Raw genomic sequence first — 22,136 nt, forward strand, 5'->3', positions numbered from 1 at the left:
AGAAAAGCTGATAAAATCAACCGAGTTATAGGTTAATTCAACCGATATTTCTGTCAATTTTCATCCATCGCAAAAAGCTATTGAATCAACTTCGTACAAATTGTTGGTTGTGAAATACCCGTTTTAACAGTCAAATCTACAAAACAAATTCATCAAACTCAAGCTGGAGCTGGAGCTACAAATAAGCAAGTTTTTTCTAAAGATTTTGATGTTACTTTGTCAGGCCTTGGTCCCAGTATTTTCGGTGTGGTAGGCGTAGCACGCCACCATGACATTACAGTCGCCGCCTAGCCTGTTGTGGTTCAAGGAGTTAATAAGCACATACCAAGATTTATAGCTTCAGAGCTTCCGGAACATACTTGTCAACCGCTGTTACACGTGGGGAATTCTTTTACAAATATGCATGTATTATACACATATTTAGCAGGTGAGACTCTGGCGATCCCAATTTCCTCATGCAACTAGGGGGCGGGCCTAAGATTCTAATGTGCCTAGGGGATGGGGGGACGTGACGGTCTAAGAGGTGCGATGTGGTAATATTAATCGTTCCCGAGATGGTCGAGCTAGTACCTTAATGGTGTTTCTTGGCGGCGCGTACGGAATTTATATTCGGCAAAGGACCATCAACATCGATAACACTTGCCATAACCTTCGTAATGTCTTTATCGTTAATACAACGACAACTCTACCCTGTTAACTAGCATTTATTAATTTATTAATGTCACCCTAACTGACATATTGTAGTACGAAGCGTTGTATGGAAAATTATCAAGAAGCAATAAGCTGTTGTGATAGCAACACCAGGTACTGAATTCGCCTTGTTGTTGTTTGTTATCGATATTGATAGTCCTTTGCCGGATGCAGATCCGGTACGTTCCGGTAACATGCACCATAAAGGTACTAGTCCGACCATCTCGGGAACGATTTGGTATGGGAACATGAAACCTTCAAGGCCATCCCGCCCTCCCACACCCTAAATACATCAGGAGTTCGGGGTCGCCAGAGCCTCGGCTGTTAATGAGACAGGATTCGCCACGGGTAGGTGAGGTTCACAATTGAGTTGGAGAAGCTATATATTGCGCTGGCAACCCCTTGAGAGGGTTGCGCTACACAACCCCTTGAACCAATTTGGTATTTTAGTCGCCTCTTACACCACCCCAACCCGCTATTGTGAAAAATTCGCCTTCCTCTCTAGTCGGGGATTTAAAATGTCGAAATATTGTAGCTGAAAAAGAAGAAAAAATAATTTTTTATGATTGAAAAAGCAGTACACAGTTTTTTAGAAAAATATTATAGATAGAAAAAACAAAAAAATAATAAATAAAAAACAAATTAACAAGCATAGAAATTCAACAAAAATATTAAATAACTGTCAACAATAAAATTAAGTATATAGTCAAGCAGTATATATGTGTATAGTATATACGTATATAAAATATTTTCCATATACTATATACATGTGTACATCACACATAAACAAAAAAAAAACAAAAAGTCAATGTACCTTAAACAATCAAATTTTCATAAAAAAATTCGTTACAAACTATAAACTTGAAATACGTGTCTAAATAAATTTAAAATGAAGCCAATAAAAACATTTAAGAAACTATACAAATTATATTTGACCCACAAGTATACAATGTTAAATGTTTGGCTATAAATATGTAACAACTATAAACGACACCAATCTATACTGCCGTCTATAGCAAAAAGCGTTAAAATTGAAATCAGAGAAAAATGAAATGCCAGTTTGAGGTTTTTTTTTTTAATTAAATACACAATTTTATTTGGTACCATGGCTCAATTATATGGTTGGCTCATCTCAACAGCTGATTTTTTTTTTTGCATTTCACTGGTATAGGGATTGTCAAAAGGAGATGGAACACGCAAAATGTAACCAACACATTGACAATAATTTACTGCCGGGTGGGGTCAATTTTTGATAGAAAAAATATTTTCACATCACTAAGTTATTTTTTAGTAAATGCATCTAGTTTAGTGCATTATTTTCCCATAACATACAAGAATTGCAAAGTTTTATGTGTTTTCTCCATACCATTCGCATAACACCACAAGGTTTATGCATGATTCAACAGGACAGGAGTCAAGGAGGAAGTAAGTACATATATGCCACAACCTCAAGTTGTATACAAGCCTGTTACTGCAATTGGGCATGACACCAATAACTTATTTTGGGCCAATGGTTCCACATGGCTACCAAATAGTCAGGATCCAATTTTTATGCCGCGGGAGAAGCTTTTTAAGACCACCTCTACGTCATATTCAACTATCGATCGGACATTGATCAACGCCCTCTGATCTATACATGTATGTGGTACTTGTAATGGTCCATTCACGCGCATATTATTTGCAGATAAAAAATTTAAGAACATTAATCCGTTTTCTTTTGTTTTTGAAATTTGACATTTTAATTTAAGTTGACTTGCCGACAATTTCCAGTGATTTAGGTCATAATGTAATGATTTAGGTTTTTTCTCTATTTAGGTAGAAATTTAGGTCAACTATATGAAATGAAGGAATTTTCGTTTTGATTTTAAACAAGCAAATAAGCAAACATTCCAAGTTTACAATTAGTCCGAACTCACGATATGAGTCCTAGCAGGCGCATAAGCACCTCATATTTTACAGCTAATATGACTCCTGCACAGGCCTCTTTCCGACGTAATTTATGAGGCCTCATAAACTGCTTATTGTGAGTTCTATAATGACACTATTCACGGATTTTAGGAAGAATTATTGACACATATCAGAAGGGGAAAATATAGAAAAACAATTTTTGTAATAAAGCCTCCCTGAAATTATCTTGTTGAGATATGTAAATGAAATTTTTTAATTGAATTCTAATTTTATTTAGAATAAATTGTCACAGATAATTTCTGAATTTTTATTCCGGAGCTGCATAGTTTACCAATTTTAATATTTTTCGTTTGTTCATAATTTCATAAAATTTTAGTCATAACACATGGTTCAACTAGATGGTTGGCTTAACTGTACAATAACAAAATATGTATGTTCAAATTGTCGAGATCTGCGTATTGGTTTTGGTGCTAATGGTATGGAATGGAAACATAATACTTAGCAATTTTTTTATGTGTAAGAAAATGTTGCCAATGGGTTGGTTTCATTTTGAGTTTGCCATCTCCTTTTGACAATCCCATCGACCATGCAATGAAATAAATAAAATCAGCTGATGAGATAAGCCAACCATATAATTGAGCCATGGTCATAACAGACTCTTAGGTGATAAAAATTCTGAGGCTAATTTCTATACTCAGTTGAGCAGAGCTCACAGAGTATATTAACTTTGATTGGATAACAGTTGGTTGTACAGGTATAAAGGAATCGAGATAGATATAGACTTCCATATATCAAAATCATCAGTGTCGAAAAAAAATTCGATTGAGCCATGTCCGTCTGTCCGTCCGTCCGTCTGTCCGTTAACACGATAACTTGAGTAAATTTTGAGGTATCTTGATGAAATTTGGTATGTAGGTTCCTGGGCACTCATCTCAGATCGCCATTTAAAATGAACGATATCGGACAATAATCACGCCCACTTTTTCGATATCGAAAATTTCGAAAAATCGAAAAAGTGCGATAATTCATTACCAAATACGGATTAAGCGATGAAACTTGGTAAGTGAGTTGAAATTATGACGCAGAATAGAAAGTTAGTAAAATTTTGGACAATGGGCGTGGCACCGCCCACTTTTAAAAGAAGGTAATTTAGAAGTTTTGCAAGCTGTAATTTGGCATTCGTTGAAGATATCATGATGAAATTTGGCAGGAACGTTACTCTTATTACTATATGTCTGCTTAAAAAAAATTAGCAAAATCGGAGAACGACCACGCCCACTTTTTAAAAAAATTTTTTTTAAATTCAAATTTTAAAAGAAAAGTTAATATCTTTAGAGTATATAAGTAAATTATGTCAACATTCAACTCCAGTAATGATATGTTGCAACAAAAATAAAAGCAAATTTCAAAATGGGCGTGGCTCCGCCCTTTTTCATTTAATTTGTCTAGGATACTTTTAGTGCCATAAGTCGATCAAAAATTTACCAATCCGTGTGAAATTTGGTAGAGGCTTAGACTCTAGGACGATAACTGTTTTCTGTGAAAAAGGGCGAAATCGGTTGAAGCTACGCCCAGTTTTTATACACAGCAGACCGTCTGTCCTTCCGCTCGGCCGTTAGCATGATAACTTGAGCAAAAATCGATATATCTTTACTAAACTCAGTTCACGTACTTATCTGAACTCACTTTGTATTGGTGTAAAAAATGGCCGAAATCGGACTATGACCACGCCCACTTTTTCGATATCGAAAATTACGAAAAATGAAAAAAATGCCATAATTATATACCAAATACGAAAAAAGGGATGAAACATGGTAATTGTATTGGTCTATTGACGCAAAATATAACTTTAGAAAAAAACTTGGTAAAATGGGTGCGGGCGTACTCAAAAGCCCTTGGAATCTTGGAAGGAATACTGTTGGTGGTATTACATATATAAATAAATTAGCGGTACCCGACAGATGATGTTCTGGATCACCCTGGTCCACATTTTGGTCGATATCTCGAAAACGCCTTCACATAAACAATTAAGGGCACTCCCTTTTAAAACCCTCATTAATACCTTTAGTTTGATACCCATATCGTACAAACACATTTTAGAGTCACCCCTGGTCCACGGTTATGGCGATATCTCGAAAAGGCGTCCACATATAGAACTAAGGCCCACGCCCTCTTAAAATACTCATTAAAACCTTTCATTTGATACTCATATCGTACAAACAAATTCTATAGTCACCCCTGGTCCATCTTTATGGTGATATCTCGAAAAGGCGTCCACCTATAGAACTAAGGCCCACCCCCTTTTAAAATACTCATTAACACCTTTCATTTGATACCCATATTGTACAAACAAATTCTATAGTCACCCCTGGTCCATCTTTATGGCGATATCTCGAAAAGGCGTCCATCTACAGAACTTAGGCCCACGCCCTTTTAAAATACTCATTAATACCTTTCACATGGTGATTTTCCCTTACTTTGTCTCCACAGCTCTCAACTGAGTATATAATGTTCGGTTACACCCGAACTTAGCCTTCCTTACTTGTTTAACATATTATTAGACTCAAGATTTTTAGGGGCTTCGAGAATGTTTATACCCCTCAAACATGATCATGGCGCTCATAATTTAAGAATCCAAAATGGGTGGTAAATTAAGGAATCAGAAAAAGGATCAAATGTGAGCCTTTTATGACTCCGATATGATGTCGTGCCAAATATTTATCGTTGTCATAGCAAAGCTTCTCCACAGTCATCTACATCTTAAAAATGTAAGTGTTTTGAACATTGTTTAATGTGACCGCAAAACTGTCGCGCTTTGTCCTGGTATATCGATCCTGATATGCCACCAACAAGCGCTGACGACGGTGTGCCCAACTTTTTATGGTTTCCTCCTAAATATGTTGTTATAGACTTTGTTATTTAATGTCAATGTGTTATTTGTCATTTATTTTTTAAATACGCCAAATAGGTTTCATATAACAAGAGTTCATTAGAGTCATAATGACGCTGGAAAGAGTTCCAGAAGAGGCTAAATATGAGTTGTTTAAAAGTCTTCTAAGATTCATATCGGGCTCTTATTAGGGCTTATATGATATTTGAGAATAGGCTTATATAGGACGACCGTCGGCCTCCCAAATGAGCTCATAAAGACTGTAAACGCACCGATTTAGATATTTTTTCTGGCTACTTTTTGACTTAAAATGTTTTCTGGGCAAATTTAAATGTTTGCAACAGCATGAATTATTGGGCAAAGATTTTTGTAAAACGTTGGATGACCTACAGATTAAAACTAATTGAACCGATAGCACTGGATAACAATTTAGTACATTTTGAATTGAATTTGTGTGTTTCTTTCCCATATTTTCTAAAAGATAATTTATACCCCTTATTTGGGTAAATATCCGGGTATATACCCATTCTTACCATATATAACCAATTTACCGGATATTTATCGTTTGGGTATTTACCCCTTTCCCATCTCTCAGTATTGTATTATTGGGGTTTGGGATATCTGCGGTTACTGGTGTGGTTTGCGTGATCCCTTTTTGTATGGATTGACCACAGCACGGAGGAATGCGGAAAATATTGGCAAGTTGCACATAGCTTCCTACGCTAGTGCTACTTATTAACCGGAATGATACCATTTCCATTTCTTTATAGGCCGATGGTACGTTCCATCTTATGGAGTTGGGGAATCGGCCTCAACTACTCTTTTGGTGCTTAGAAATTAAAAAAATGTTGCCTCCATATTTTATATATAGTCTGCATATTGGTCTTGACACCGTCTGCCATCCGGTCCTTGGAGTTATGCCTGACATACATAGATCGTATTGTAAGTGATTGATCGTTGGTCATGGATTTGGTCCCGTTATTTTTGATCAAAAGACCGAACATTTGATCAGAAATAGCTTGATGGATTTTACTTGTACCATATTTTACTGAAACCTATAAAACGTTGCGTGAAAAGTGCTTATTACCGGAACGTACCGTATCTAATTATATTCGGCGAAGGAACATTAACATCGGTAACACTACCCAAAACCTTCGGGAAGCATCTTTATCGCTACAACAACAACAATTAAAAAAAAAAACAAGAAACAGACCAAATTCAGAAACTGGTGCTTATAAAAGCACTGCAATGTTACTCAGCTCTTGAGAGCGCGCTTATAGTTATTCCACAGTTAGTAGTTATTAGTAGTTATGTACCTAAATGGTGAATAAAGGAATAGCAACAAAAAGGCAATTCATAGAGACCAAATGCAAAGCGAGCAGCGGGGCATTCATATGGCTGAGTGGTAAAGACATCTGCCTACATCTGTATAAAGTATGACTGTTGGAGATTTGAGTTCAAAACTTAGCTCCCGAAAAGCTAGCTGATGAGGAATTGAAATTCAGAAATATGCAACTAGAGCAAAATTTTGTAAAGCCAGTAAGTTAATTTTTCTGCCATTTTGATTTGGGCGGCAGTATAAACACTTATAGGCTTATATACATATTTAGATATATCAAAAAAACTGTATTAAAGTCCAAATAAAATTTATCAAATTTTGTATCTATTATATGGAGCTGTCTGTATACGAAATACATAAAATTTGTATGAAATTATAAATTTTGACAAACCCGTTTCGTAATATTTACATATTATTATACAAGTAAATATATGGCTTGAGAATATATCAAAAACAAAACGTTATATACAAATATGAGTTTAGCATTGTAATAAAAAATGTGAAAACCCAAAAAAAAAAAAACCAAAACAAAAAAAATTTTAAATATACAAAAAAAAAAAAAAATAAAAAAAGTTAAAACATAAAAAAAATATATATAAATACACAATTTTTTTTAGATGTTTACATAGATTTTTTTTAAGCAAACGTGCTAATATAATAACAGAATGGATCTGAATAAAGAAAAAAAATGTGTGTGTGTTATTATATACAAACCAAAAGTAGAAAAATTGCTAACAAATAATTAACAAAAATATTGCCTTTATTGTTATATAGTATTCAGTCAATATTGAATAGTAAAAGTCAAGGGATATCATTTGCGATCATCGTAACTGTAGGATATTTAAGGTTGCATAAAAATAAGCTCATTATTAAAATTCGTATTGCAATAAATAGATATTGTACGAGTGCAGCCAATGGGTGTTGTATCTTGCAAATGTTGCAAAATTTAAAATTTTTTGTATAAATATAAGTTATTTAAAAAAATAAATGTTCTTTAATTTTAATGTAAAAAACGACTCCACAGTCGTTGTTCTGCCTAGAAATATTCTTTCCCTCATTGGATATGTTTCACCCATGCTCCTTCATTGTTAGCGTCCTGTTCCTCTTCATTTCCACAACCTTTTATCCTATAAGGAAATTCACGGTCAAGTGCAAACAGTATTGCACCCAAAGTGAATTTAAACAAGTAAGGACGGGACTATCTTCGGCTGTGCCGTAGACTTCATACCTTTCAGGAATCGGGTTGAACAATAATCTTGAAGCTTCTAGCTGTTAAAATGGTGTAGAAATTGCGAAAAGTTTCTTATCTGGACAATCGGTTGTAGGGAACATATGCTATATATATGACCGATCTATTCGAATTTTTCAGAAAACAATATCTGCTAAATACGAAAGCATATGATGAAATTTAAAGGTTCTAGCTGTCAAAATGGGGCAGAAATTACGAAAAGTTTCTTATCTGAACAATCGGTAGTATGGCATACAAACCATATATACGGGGACTTAGACGCGGCAGGTATGCCTGTCGTAAGGGGCGACTAAAATACCTAATTGATTCAAGGGGTTCTGTCAGTGGCGTAGTGAGGGGGAAAGGGGGACATTTTGCTCCGGGCGCTACTCACAGCGGGACGCCAAATGGTGCGCAAAGCAGAACTTCCTGGATAATTTGTATTTTTTTTATATCTGATTTCTGGAAAAAAATGTCTATACTAAAAAATGCATGTTTGTATCCGGAACACTTGCGACAGGTTGTGGAATAATTGAAAGCATATATCTTTTTTTCTCACGTTCAACGTTACGATGGGGATTATTAAAAAATACTTTAACAAAAACTGGGATACGTGAATCTCAAACGCGACGGAGCGCCAAAATACAAGCGATTAGCATTATCGTTGATGGGGTAGAGAATGTAGTAGAACAATAAGGACACTAACACCACAAGTGACACCACTACGTTACTACACTTATATTGCAAAATATACAAAATTTTTGTTTCCCCCTAAAACCAGTTGGCATTTACAAATTTTTTATCACTACTAATATACTACTAAAGGTACTTGCTACTACAATTTTCGCTGAAGGGGATTGATTTATTTGCCGTTTTCCTTACATCGTAAAAGCAACCCGTCCAGATTTTTAAATTTGGTAGTGTCAAAGCGCTGCCATCATTGGAGAACAAACCTCTAGTGATTGAATCATGGTTTTTATTTATTTTTTTTACTTGAGAATCAAATTTATGAACGAGTCTCTAAACAATAATTTTACTTTAAGCAGTATTCTGAAGTTCCTTAATTACTCATGTGTTGCTTATAGCAGTTTTTAATTGTTGTAACGAATTTTGTATAACAATTTTTTAAAACTTGCAGATTTTTCATATAACATTTTAGTTAATAATAATTATCAATTAAAATATTCTTCTAAATATCAAACATTCCTGTAGTTTGTAAATGTTGTTTATGTTTCAGATGTTATCTTGTAAAATATTGTATTTCCTGAGCTGTTACGGTAGATTATTGTTGTTGCAATAGTATTTATTAATTTGTTACTGTAAATTGTATATTTGTTTATAGGACACATGGTATTTAGTTTTTGATCTTTGGCTGTTTAAAGTTATGCTGTTTATTTGTTTGGTTTTTTGTTGTTAAATTGCTTATGAGCTCTTCACTTAAACATTTCATGATTTTTAGTGATTTACATAAATAATTAAAAGAAATACAACTTTTGGCCAATTTGCTTTAAATAAATTTTGCGCTTGCGCTATAGAATTACATACGTTTTTTTTAAATAATGAAATTATTTTGCTTAAATGGACTTTAATAAAAATAAAGTACAATCTCAAAAGAATCACGGCATACATATATTAATATGTCTGCATGTGATGTGATGTAATATCAAAAATTAATTTATTTTGCTGCTGGTGTATCCTCAGGTGCTGGCATTTTCTCCCAGGTAGGCTCGACACCCCATATATCTCTAGCATATTCGATAATTGTGCGATCAGATGAGAACTTGCCGCTGGAGGCGATATTGTGGATGGCCATCTCCAACCATTTGGCTTGGTTCTGAAAAGAAGATACAAGAATATTTTATTAAAAAAGTTTGATTATTTTAGTTGAAGATAAAGAGTTGTGCAAAAGTATAAGACCGCATATCGTAGGGTTTCAGGGGGTTTATAAGGGCAATACAAAGCTTTATAGCATCAACGTTTACGCAACCCAATTGTCGAGCTCACCTATACAAGGGGAATCCTGTTACAAATATGAATGTATCATACACATCAGTGAGCTGCAATTATTCATCTTTTAAGGTTATTAGTGGACTAACCAAAAAATGAGTATTAGTGCGTATGCAAACAAAGAATATCGAGCACTTATATCCACTAACACACATTTACATAGTCATGCTTCGTAAAGATCTGGTCAATAGCAGATTTACCAGATCTGAAGCCGCACCTTAAGCAGGCTGATTCCGCGGTAATTGGCGTGCTTTGCGGGATCGCTTTCTTGTAGATTGGGCAACTTACACTTAAGGTCCAATCTGGAGGCAGGTCACCATCATCGTTCCTCAAGGAATCTGCCCCGATCTTGAAACCTTTGAAGGGCAAACTAACGAAAACGGCAACCTTGTAATCGCTATCCAGAGAGTACATAGATTATGGAAGGAACACTTCTCTACCCTCCCAAAGGGAGAAAATGGAGACAGCGATGTATCGCCCAAGGAAGATGAATCCGATCCCGTATCGATGTTGATGTAATCAAAGAATAGCAATAATCAGAATAAATAAAAAACAAGGCGGCGGATGCTGATGGATTTCCAAAATATGGTGAGACGAGGACATGCCTGACAATTGGCATCTAAATTTTCTTTGCCCAGTCCACAAGATAGGGGTCCTGCAAACAGTGTCTACTATCGCGGAATCAGCCTTCTTAATATCGCATATAAGATCCTGTCAAACGTATTGTGGCAATAATTAAAGCCCCCCATGAATCGGCTGATTGGACCGTATCACTGCGGCGTCAGACCTGATAAATATAGCACCGACCAGATTTTCTCTATGCGCCAAATCTTGGAAAAGAAACCTTTGAAAAAAAGAGCTGACACACATCATCTCTTCGTCGATTTTAAAGCCGCCTTCGACAGCTCGAAATGGAGCTGCTTATATGCTGCAATGTCTGACCTTGGTTTCGGCTGTGCAAAATGACTTGGAAGAACACCATCAGCTCAGTCAGAATTGGGAAGGATCTCTCCGAGCCGTTCGAAATTAAACGAAGTTTTAGAAAGAGTGACGTCTATCGTGCGATTTCTTGAATTGTATGCTGTAGAAAACTATAAAAGCTGAAAAAATTAAACCCTCTGGAACAATACTCTTTAAAAGCGTACAACTACTGGCGTAAGCTAACGACACTGATGCTGTTCTGTCTATCCAAAGCTGGTTTGGTGGTGAATGAGGACAAAACGAAGTACCTGCTGTCATCGAGCAAGGAGTCAGCGCATTTGGGCCTTGGTAACAATGCCACTGTTGGCAGCCATAGTAAATTACTACGCTTATTTGAGAACCAGCATTAACACAAACAATAACATCAGCTTTAAAATCCAGCAAAGAATCACTCTTGCGAGAAGATGTTACTTTGGACTAGGTAGGCAATCTAAAAGCCAAGTCCTCTCTCGGCAAACGAAAGACATGCTCTACGAGTCACTTATCGCACCCGCTCTGCTATATAGTGCAGAAGCATGGAAGAGGAGGCGGCACATGAAGTGTTTGAGAGAAAGATTCTTCAAATGATTTACGAAGCTCTACGCGTTGTACGCTTTTGAGCTGTACGAGTTTTCCGTAGGCATCAACACAGTCCAGCGAATTCAAACGCAGCGAATACAAAGATGATGCTCCGGCTATGAAAATATTTTTTTCGGAACCCACTTATGGGAGCAGAGAAAGATAGCGGACCCACCCTGCTGCAAGGACCAGGTGGAAATCAGTTCAAATTCCCTTGGTGTTACCAAATGGCGCCAGTTAACCAAGCAGAGAAGCAACTGGCTCGGCTTGTTGGACGGCCACAGCCATTTATACGGTTAAGAGCCAATCAAGTACATAAGAAAGAGATCAGAAAGTTGAATACTGTTACGTCTGAGAAGTTACGTTGAACTGGCTCGTCGGTAAGGATCTCACATAGACTAAATGGGTTCATACTGCTACCAGAAATTTCACCAGAAGTTTTCTAGGCCCTAGGCTTCTGGATCTGATAGTTGTGTAATTCCTAATATAATAGCTGGAGTATTAGCCTAGTGAGCGCAAGACACAAGCACAGTACGTGGTCTATCATTTCCTTCCTCAAATCCGCACTTTCTACATCTGCCATAACTGACGAGCTCTATTCAAACGCATTTGATGCCAAGAGATAGTGTCCAGTCAGAATACCAATACTGAGCCTACAGTCCTCTATTTTAAGTAATAACATTAACTTTTTTAATCGAAGGTCATAATACCTGTACATGATCTTCGACACTTTTAAGCCCCGCGCTTCAGTTCCGGCTCGTTGTACTCGGCGTATCGAAAGTTTTGGAATCGGTAATTACAACACCGTTCTCCAAACCAAAAAACCATCTCTTCCCTGGAAACATCAAAATCCTTCTAGGTTCTATAAGATGGTACACTCTCCCTTCTGCTGTTAAAGTTGCTATATATCTCAGCTCCCTCCTCCGCCAGAAGGAGTTAATTTTCCCCCTCATGTTATTTGGTCGGCTAGATCCTTATTTACGACGAGGAAGCAGCTACACATACACGTTACTACCGACTGTAAGAAGGCGCTTAATCTTGTGGATACTGTTCGGTAGATTTCACTTCACAATACACATGCAACCGGGATTGCTCCTAAAGTAAGTTGTATCAATTAAATCCTCAAGTCACTTGCTGGGGGCGCTAAGTGAAAAGATAAACTAACATCCACATCCACTATCCTATTTAATTTCTACATGCCAAAGCTCCCCAACCCACAAGGTTAGGGGGTTAGGGGGTTAGGGGTTAGAACATACTCGCCGTAGGTATGCCTGTCGTAATAGGCGACTAAAATAGCAAATATGTAGATTCAAGGGGTTGTGTAGCGCAACCCTTTCAAGGGGCTATATATAGCTTCTCCAACCCAATTGTCAGCCTCACCTATCCGTGGTGAATCCCGTTTCATTAACAGCCGAGGCTCTGGCGACCCCGAAACCCTCATGGATCTAGGGGTGGGAGGGCGGTATGGCCTAGAAGGTCACATGTGGTCATACCAAACCGTTCCCGAGATGGCCGGGCTTGGTACCGGAACGTACCGGATCTGCATCAGGAAAAGGACTATCAACATCGATAACACTTCCCAAGGCCTTCGAGGTGTGTCCTTATCGCTACAACAACAACCGCACCAGGAGGAGACAGAAGTTGAATATATTACAATAGAAAACAAATTAACTTATTTTTCATTATCTCACCTGATAAGTCTTCGATACCAATTCTTGCGCCTTTATGTATGCTTCATAATCGGCCAATAAATAATAATGATCGTGTTTCAACAAAATATCAGCAATATTTTTAAAATCATTTGGATTACTTGGGCTAAAGAAACCACCCTGAATTTGATCGATGCATTGTTTAATCTCAGGATTACGATTGTAGTATTCATAGGCATTATAACCACGTTTCTTTAACGCCTCAACTTCCTCAACAGTCATGCCAAAAATGAAAATGTTATCATTACCCATTTCCTCAGCCATCTCTACATTGGCGCCATCCAGCGTTCCAATAGTTAAAGCGCCGTTCAACTGGAATTTCATATTACCAGTACCGGATGCCTCAGTGCCGGCAGTAGAGATTTGTTCTGATAGATCAGCAGCGGGCATAATCTTCTCGGCTAAAGTAACACGATAATTCTCCAAAAAGATAACTTTCAGTTTATCACCCACAATGGGATCGTTGTTAACAACATTACCAACAGCGCAAATCAGCTTGATGATCTGCTTGGCCACATAATAACCCGGAGCAGCTTTGCCACCAATCATAATTGTACGCGGTGTAAAGTTAGCGGTGGGATCCTTCTTGATGCGATTGTAAAGTGTGATAATGTGCAGGCAATTCAACAGTTGACGTTTGTACTCATGTATACGTTTGACTTGAATGTCAAACATGGAGGCGGGATTAACTTTTACGCCATAATCTTTTTCCAAAATTTGTGCGAGCTTTAATTTGTTTTCTTGTTTCACGCGTGCAACGTTGCGTTGGAAATTGGGATCTTTGGCCCACTTCTTCAGTGCTACCAATTGATCCAAATGTACAGGCCACTCGGTACCTATCTTTTCGGCAATCAAATCAGACAAACCCGGATTGCAGAGTAGCAACCAACGACGTGGCGTAATACCATTAGTCTTGTTTTGGAATTTATGCGGCTCGAACTCGTAAAATAGACGGAAGAGATCTTTCTTTAGAATTTCTGAATGAATAGCAGCTACACCGTTTACAGCATGTGAGCCGACAATAGACAAATGCGCCATATTAATGCGCTTCTCACCATCCTCCTCTACCAAAGACATACGACGCATACGTTCAAAGTCGCCAGGATATTTTTTGGCTACGTTTTCCATGAATAGGAAATTAATATGATAGATGATTTGTAGATGACGTGGCAGAATTGACTCCAACAATGAAACGGGCCAGCGTTCCAAAGCTTCGGGCAATACGGTGTGATTTGTGTAGCCGCAGGTACGTTTAGTTATATCCCAAGCTGTATCCCAATCCAAATTCTCCTCATCAATAAATATACGCATCAACTCGGGTATAGCCAGTGAAGGATGAGTGTCATTCAATTGGATGGCAACTTTATCGGGGAAATGATCGAAATGATGACGCACAGTTTCGCGTGAGCCAAATTTGGAATTTTTGTAACGACGTACAATGTCATGTAAAGTGGCAGCAACCATGAAATATTCTTGCTTGAGACGCAATTCCTTGCCTTCGAAGAAGTTGTCATTGGGATAAAGTACACGTGTAATGTTCTCAGCAAGATTACGATCCAATACGGCTTGAATGTAGTCACCATTGTTGACTGAAATTTAAATCAAAAGAGAGTATAAAAATATTACGCAATAGAAAACTAGCAGTCTTCATACTCACAGAATTTCAAATTGAAGTCAACAGGACTCTTAGCAGACCATAAACGCAAAGTATTCACTCGATTGTTACCATAACCAGGTATGGGAATATCGTATGGCATAGCATACACAACCTGTGTGTCCACCCACTTCTTACCCTCAGGCGTATCAATAACACGTCCATAGAAGCTAACTGGTTTCATAAATTCAGGACGTGCCTTTTCCCATGGGTTACCAAAACGTAACCAGTCATCAGGCTCCTCCTGTTGCTCACCATTCAAGATCTTTTGCGCAAATATACCATATTCGTAACGTAAGCCATAACCATAGGCCGCAAGACCAAGTGTAGCCATTGAATCCAACAAACATGCCGCCAAACGTCCCAATCCACCATTTCCCAAACCAGCATCTTCTTCAATATCCTCAAGCGCTTCAATATCTAAGCCCAGCTGATACATAGCCTCTTCACATTCACTTTGAATGCCCAAATTTATCATCGTATTTTGTAGTGAACGTCCCATATAGTACTCAAGTGATAAATAGTAGACACGCTGGAAAGGAAAGGGAAACAATAAGAGTTTTATTTGACACGCCCCATGCTATATTGGCATTATTTGACAAATTAAAAATATTCCTTCTTTTAAACTAAAATGTTAGATGATAAGCTCTGGTAGTAAAGGTATTTGGAATAGTTTGTGAATATAACCACACAAAAAATGTATTTGAGATATTATTAGATCTATCTAGGGCATTAAAGATGCTGGATATAGAAGGGAGCTCAATTGGATACCTTAAATGGTAGCCACTTGGAGCTCTATTGATGAAATGCGGACATGACGCCCTTGACATCTCGTTTACGTTTGCTAGCATGTCAACGTCACGTCAAATTACTCACACGACAGTCCGGATAGCGCTTGAAGATCCTCCCGGCTTATGTCCCGGTAAAGACTGTTACTATGGACACATTCTCCCAAACTGCTGCAAGTATTTTTTTTTTAGAAAAGAGTTTAAAGGATTAGTTATTCTTACACGAAAAAATTCGCTCCCAACACTCCCACCATCACCAAAATCGTACGCTCCTAAATAAAATATTTCTTCTGTTAAAAAAAAGCCAGGGGATCCGGCAAACTTTGTTCTGGCCGAAATTTTATTCAAAATATCTACCCCTTTCCGTTGCTCCCAAATTTTGATTCTTCTTCCCTTTCCTGTACAAAACCAACCATCTGACCCTTTCCCTCCAAGTCTTACTCGCACTAAAACTCCCTAATGAATTTTTTTTTTGGTTTGACATTCTTCTACACGGCGAGTCGGTTGAATTCGCTTTGCCATCTCATTGTATAGATTCGCCTTGTTTTGAGGATTAATAACAAGGAGAATCCATATGAGTTGGTGGCAAAGCGAATTCAACCAATTCGCCGTGCAGAAAATGTCAAGTCAAACAAAATTTTCATTGATTTCGATTAACTGATGGAAAATAATCAAGAAGTATGGAAAATAATCAAGAAGTATGGAAAACAATCAAGAAGTAGCAATCAGCTGTTGGGATAACAACACCAGGTAAAGAATTCGCCTTGCTTAATAAGTTTTCAGTATTTGTCAATATTCAGTATTCTACAAGAATATGGCTGGCTGGCTGGCTTCCCGATAAGCTATAAGTTTGAAACTTGGAATATAGTTCAGAACCCGATGACAATGCAATAATAAGAAAAAAACAAGTAAGGACGGGAATGTCTTCGGCTGTGCCGAAGACTTCATACCTTTCATGAATGGGGCTAACAATAATCTTATCCCGTTCGTAATCTCCAAATAATCGGATGTATAAGATACGAAATATATAGATGTACATACCTAAACGATTTTTAAAATAAATATAAAATAAAAAATGGCAAAAAACCGCCTTATCTGAACGATCGGTTGTATGGGATATATATTATATATAGCTCCAATCGAAATGATTTTTACAGCAAAACTTCTATGATACATTAGAATATATATCACCGCGTTTCACGTTTATACTTTTTAAATTGCGGCAGGAATGACCAAAATCGTCTTATCTGAACGATCGATTGTATGGGAGATATATGTTATAGTGGTCCGATCCTGCCGGATCCGACAAATGTCTAATATAATACAAAAATACATCCTTGTGCAAAATTTCATTGAGATATCTCAAGATTTGAGGGACTAGTTTGCGTTCAAATAGACAGACGGACAAGGCTATATCAACTCAGTTCGTCGCCCTGATCAATTCGGTATACTTAGTGGTGAATCTATCTTCTATATTTCTCAACGTTACAAACATCGGACCAAAGTTAATATACCATTTCATGTTCATGAAAGGTATAACTACGATAGGTGGCGTATGGTTCGAAATATTTCAAAAAAACGTATTTTTGGTCCGATTTGGATCATATTTGGAACACATACCTAATAGATACATCAATAGAAAGCGACCTATGAAATATATTACATACATTCCTGTAGAAGTGACATCAAAATAATTTGGAGTTCGTGGAGGGACAAGCATACGTAGCGCAGAGTCGAGTAAAGTCTTTGGAAGGATTATGTGTTGAGGACTTAGATTGTAACAAATTGTCAGGAAAGAGTCCTTGTAATAATGAGTCACTAAATAGAATGAGAAATAATAGGCAATTAAATAAATACTAAAATCTTGAAGATAGGGAAATATATGGAAGTGCGAATCACAATACATGTACAAAATTGTATGTGCACTGAAATTTTTTTGTATTCAAAAAAATATATTCACATTATTTACATTTTTTGAGGTGACTTATCTTGTTTGGTTGATTTTCCGACAGGGTGGATAAATGATGTATATTGGAACGATTTTCCGTCATCCCTTGTCAAATTTGGTTTTGAGACAAACCGGTTTCGGCGTTGTGCCATCGTCAGTGTCGATTTTCGTTCTGATCTGTTGTTGTCGTTTGTCCTGTATTTATAGTTCGTAGGTATAGGTATTGTCAAATTGATGCTTGTGTATATTTAGTTATTTGTATGTGCTGTGTGTTTATTTAGAACCGAGGGTGGTTTACTAATCGATTTGTGTGGCTGACTGGGGTAGGTAGAAATCTGTGATTTTAGTCGTTTGACCTTCTTTGTCGATTTTTTGTTTTGGTGTGTTAATTGTTTTGTGTTTATTTGTTGTTGTGTGTTTGTCTGCTGTACCTGTGTGATTAAGTTGTTTCCTGTAAACAAGTTTTAAAGGCTCAAATATTGTGTCAGAAATTGTGTTTATCTGTTCGTTTATTATTCTACCGTCGAATGTTTTCTGTTTGTAGATTTCCATGTTTTCGAGTACGTTGAGACGTCGGCCCTTTTCCTGTATGTGAAGAACCCTAACTGTTTTATTGATGTTTGCTGGGGAACATTCATTCTCGACCATGTGATTCGCGAAGTTAGACTCGGGTATAATGTTTGGATTCCGTATTTTTTTGTTGTAATCTCTAATATGTTCTCTGAACCTTGTTCTTATTTGCCGTCCTGTTTGTCCTATGTAACTATGCTGGCATCCGCAGGTGAGCTTGTATACGCCGTGGCTGCTAAACCGATCCTCTGAGTTAATTTTAGTTCTTAGTTTTCGCCCTAGATTGTTCGATGTTTTGAATGCTGTGTTAATGTTGTATTTTTTGAAGAAGTTTGCCAATTTATATGTTGCTTTTCCAGTATATGTCATAGTCGTCCAGCTATTATTTTCCTTTTCATTATTTCTTTTTGGTTCTCCATTTGTCCTTCTGAGCTTATCTACTAGTGCTTTTTTATACCCGTTGTTCGCAGCGATATTATATATGACCTCAAGTTCTCTCTTATATGCCTCTTGTGTAAGCGGTGTTCTTTCAAGTCTATGTACCAAGTGCCTTAATGCTGCATTTTTATGCTGTTGAGGGTGATTTGAGGTATTGTGTATTATTGTATCGGTGGCCGTTGACTTTCTATATATGTCATAGTTAAACCTTTTGGCTTCTTTATCAATATTTATCGTAAGGTCTAGATAGTTGATTCCTCCGTCTTTTTCGGTTTCCATTGTAAATTTTATATTTCCGTGCTGCTTGTTGAGGTACTCCAGTACAAGCTCTTCGTTATTAGTAGTTAAAACGCATATTATGTCATCCACGTATCTAGCATAAAATGACACGCCTAATTTGGACTTCAGCTCCTGTATGTACTTTCCTTCCAGATTTTGCATGAAAACTTCCATAAGAATTGCTGATGTGGGGCTTCCCATTCCAAGGCCGTTTGTTTGTCTATATATTTTATTGTTGAATTGAAAATAGTTTTGACGTAAAGTGGTTCTTAGCGTATTTGTGATTTGCATACTTTTCACTTTGTTTTTTGTGTTATGAACTATTGTTGAGCTAACTATGTCCAAAGTCTCCGATAGTGGTATAGATGGGTATAAATCTTTTATGTCAAAAGATACCAATTTGCTGTTTCTTGTTAGCTCTACGGTCTCGAGTCTCTCTATTAGTTCTGTTGTGTTAGCTATTGCATATTCGTTCCTTAGCTCCAGAGTATCTATCAATATCGTTTTTAAATATTTGGACAGTTTGTAACATGGTGCCGATTTGAAATTAATGATGGGCCTCATTGGCGTGTCCGGCTTGTGGATTTTTGGTAGCGCAACCAGTGGAGGAGCCGAAGGGTTCATTTGGACCAATCTATGTGCCATGTTAGAATCTACTATATTGGTTGCATTCTTTATAGCAACTTTGATTTGTTTTTGGTATTCATCTGTGGGATCCTCTCTCATTCTACGACATTTCATTTCCTCTATGAGATCCTCGGTTTTGGATATATATTGCTCTTTTTCGATTAGCACAGTGGTGTTTCCTTTGTCCGCTTTCGTTGTGACAATATTGTTTTTCCTTAGTTTATGCCGTAGATTCTTTATTGTTTTCTCCTCTGTATTCGATTTTTGTCCTTCCTGTGCTTTCACCTCCTTTTTTATGATTTCCCTGCACATGTGTCTTGCGTGCTCCTGTTCTTCCTGTGGTATCAATGATATTGCGATCTCCGCATCTACAATCGCTTGCTCCGTTTTTCTTACTGTATTCTGGTCCATGATATTGTGCTTCAGGCCCTTTTCGAGAAGTTGTGCCTCTTCCTTGGTAATGGCCACTGTTGTGAGGTTAACGAACTTGTCATGAAACTGGTGAGTGTTTTGGTTTTGGTTACCCTCTCGTCGTCCTGCCAGCTTGTCCAATTTTCGGTTCAGCGACCTGTATTTTTGTTGTAGTTCCCGATCGATCTCTGTCTTAATGCGGTCGAAACATTCCATTAATGCAGTCGTAGGTAGTTGTTCTGCCAATCTTAAATGGATAGATAATAACTCGGCATTTATCTCATCCTTCTTCGAGTACAAGCTTTCCAACTCATATTTTAAAAAATCCTTTTCCGCTTTTCTAACTGTTTTCCTGCTAGATTTGGTATTTGCCTTTATTGTTATTTTTGCGAATTTCGGAGTAACATTCAATTCCAGGCATTGTTTGTTGAACCAAATGCTCGCCTTTGCTTTATATATTTTCAGTAGGCGTCGCTTGTAAATTGTTAGTAGTCCGTTCGCGTTCAAGTTAAAAGCCTGACAAGCAATAACTGACTTATCTTGTTTGGTTGATTTTCCGACAGGGTGGATAAATGATGTATATTGGAACGATTTTCCGTCATCCCTTGTCAAATTTGGTTTTGAGACAAACCGGTTTCGGCGTTGTGCCATCGTCAGTGTCGATTTTCGTTCTGATCTGTTGTTGTCGTTTGTCCTGTATTTATAGTTCGTAGGTATAGGTATTGTCAAATTGATGCTTGTGTATATTTAGTTATTTGTATGTGCTGTGTGTTTATTTAGAACCGAGGGTGGTTTACTAATCGATTTGTGTGGCTGACTGGGGTAGGTAGAAATCTGTGATTTTAGTCGTTTGACCTTCTTTGTCGATTTTTTGTTTTGGTGTGTTAATTGTTTTGTGTTTATTTGTTGTTGTGTGTTTGTCTGCTGTACCTGTGTGATTAAGTTGTTTCCTGTAAACAAGTTTTAAAGGCTCAAATATTGTGTCAGAAATTGTGTTTATCTGTTCGTTTATTATTCTACCGTCGAATGTTTTCTGTTTGTAGATTTCCATGTTTTCGAGTACGTTGAGACGTCGGCCCTTTTCCTGTATGTGAAGAACCCTAACTGTTTTATTGATGTTTGCTGGGGAACATTCATTCTCGACCATGTGATTCGCGAAGTTAGACTCGGGTATAATGTTTGGATTCCGTATTTTTTTGTTGTAATCTCTAATATGTTCTCTGAACCTTGTTCTTATTTGCCGTCCTGTTTGTCCTATGTAACTATGCTGGCATCCGCAGGTGAGCTTGTATACGCCGTGGCTGCTAAACCGATCCTCTGAGTTAATGTTAGTTCTTAGTTTTCGCCCTAGATTGTTCGATGTTTTGAATGCTGTGTTAATGTTGTATTTTTTGAAGAAGTTTGCCAATTTATATGTTGCTTTTCCAGTATATGTCATAGTCGTCCAGCTATTATTTTCCTTTTCATTATTTCTTTTTGGTTCTCCATTTGTCCTTCTGAGCTTATCTACTAGTGCTTTTTTATACCCGTTGTTCGCAGCGATATTATATATGACCTCAAGTTCTCTCTTATATGCCTCTTGTGTAAGCGGTGTTCTTTCAAGTCTATGTACCAAGTGCCTTAATGCTGCATTTTTATGCTGTTGAGGGTGATTTGAGGTATTGTGTATTATTGTATCGGTGGCCGTTGACTTTCTATATATGTCATAGTTAAACCTTTTGGCTTCTTTATCAATATTTATCGTAAGGTCTAGATAGTTGATTCCTCCGTCTTTTTCGGTTTCCATTGTAAATTTTATATTTCCGTGCTGCTTGTTGAGGTACTCCAGTACAAGCTCTTCGTTATTAGTAGTTAAAACGCATATTATGTCATCCACGTATCTAGCATAAAATGACACGCCTAATTTGGACTTCAGCTCCTGTATGTACTTTCCTTCCAGATTTTGCATGAAAACTTCCATAAGAATTGCTGATGTGGGGCTTCCCATTCCAAGGCCGTTTGTTTGTCTATATATTTTATTGTTGAATTGAAAATAGTTTTGACGTAAAGTGGTTCTTAGCGTATTTGTGATTTGCATACTTTTCACTTTGTTTTTTGTGTTATGAACTATT

General features: G+C 37.2%; 1 protein-coding gene across 1 annotated transcript in view; it reads right to left on the bottom strand.

The window, feature by feature from the left end:
• Nucleotides 1-9,011: 9,011 nt before the first annotated feature.
• The window catches only part of Glyp (glycogen phosphorylase), a 75,101-nt gene continuing 61,976 nt past the window's right edge, over nucleotides 9,012-22,136 (bottom strand). Inside the window, exons 2-4 of the mRNA XM_067767043.1 lie at nucleotides 14,968-15,496; nucleotides 13,293-14,899; nucleotides 9,012-9,889 (exon numbers count right to left, since the gene is read on the bottom strand). Coding sequence (XP_067623144.1) covers nucleotides 9,731-9,889; nucleotides 13,293-14,899; nucleotides 14,968-15,496 — 2,295 coding nt within the window. The 3' untranslated portion in view covers nucleotides 9,012-9,730. The remainder of the gene's footprint in view (nucleotides 9,890-13,292; nucleotides 14,900-14,967; nucleotides 15,497-22,136) is intronic.

Source organism: Eurosta solidaginis, chromosome 2 (assembly GCF_040869045.1).
Source record: "Eurosta solidaginis isolate ZX-2024a chromosome 2, ASM4086904v1, whole genome shotgun sequence".
Classification (NCBI taxonomy): Eukaryota; Metazoa; Arthropoda; class Insecta; order Diptera; family Tephritidae; genus Eurosta; species Eurosta solidaginis.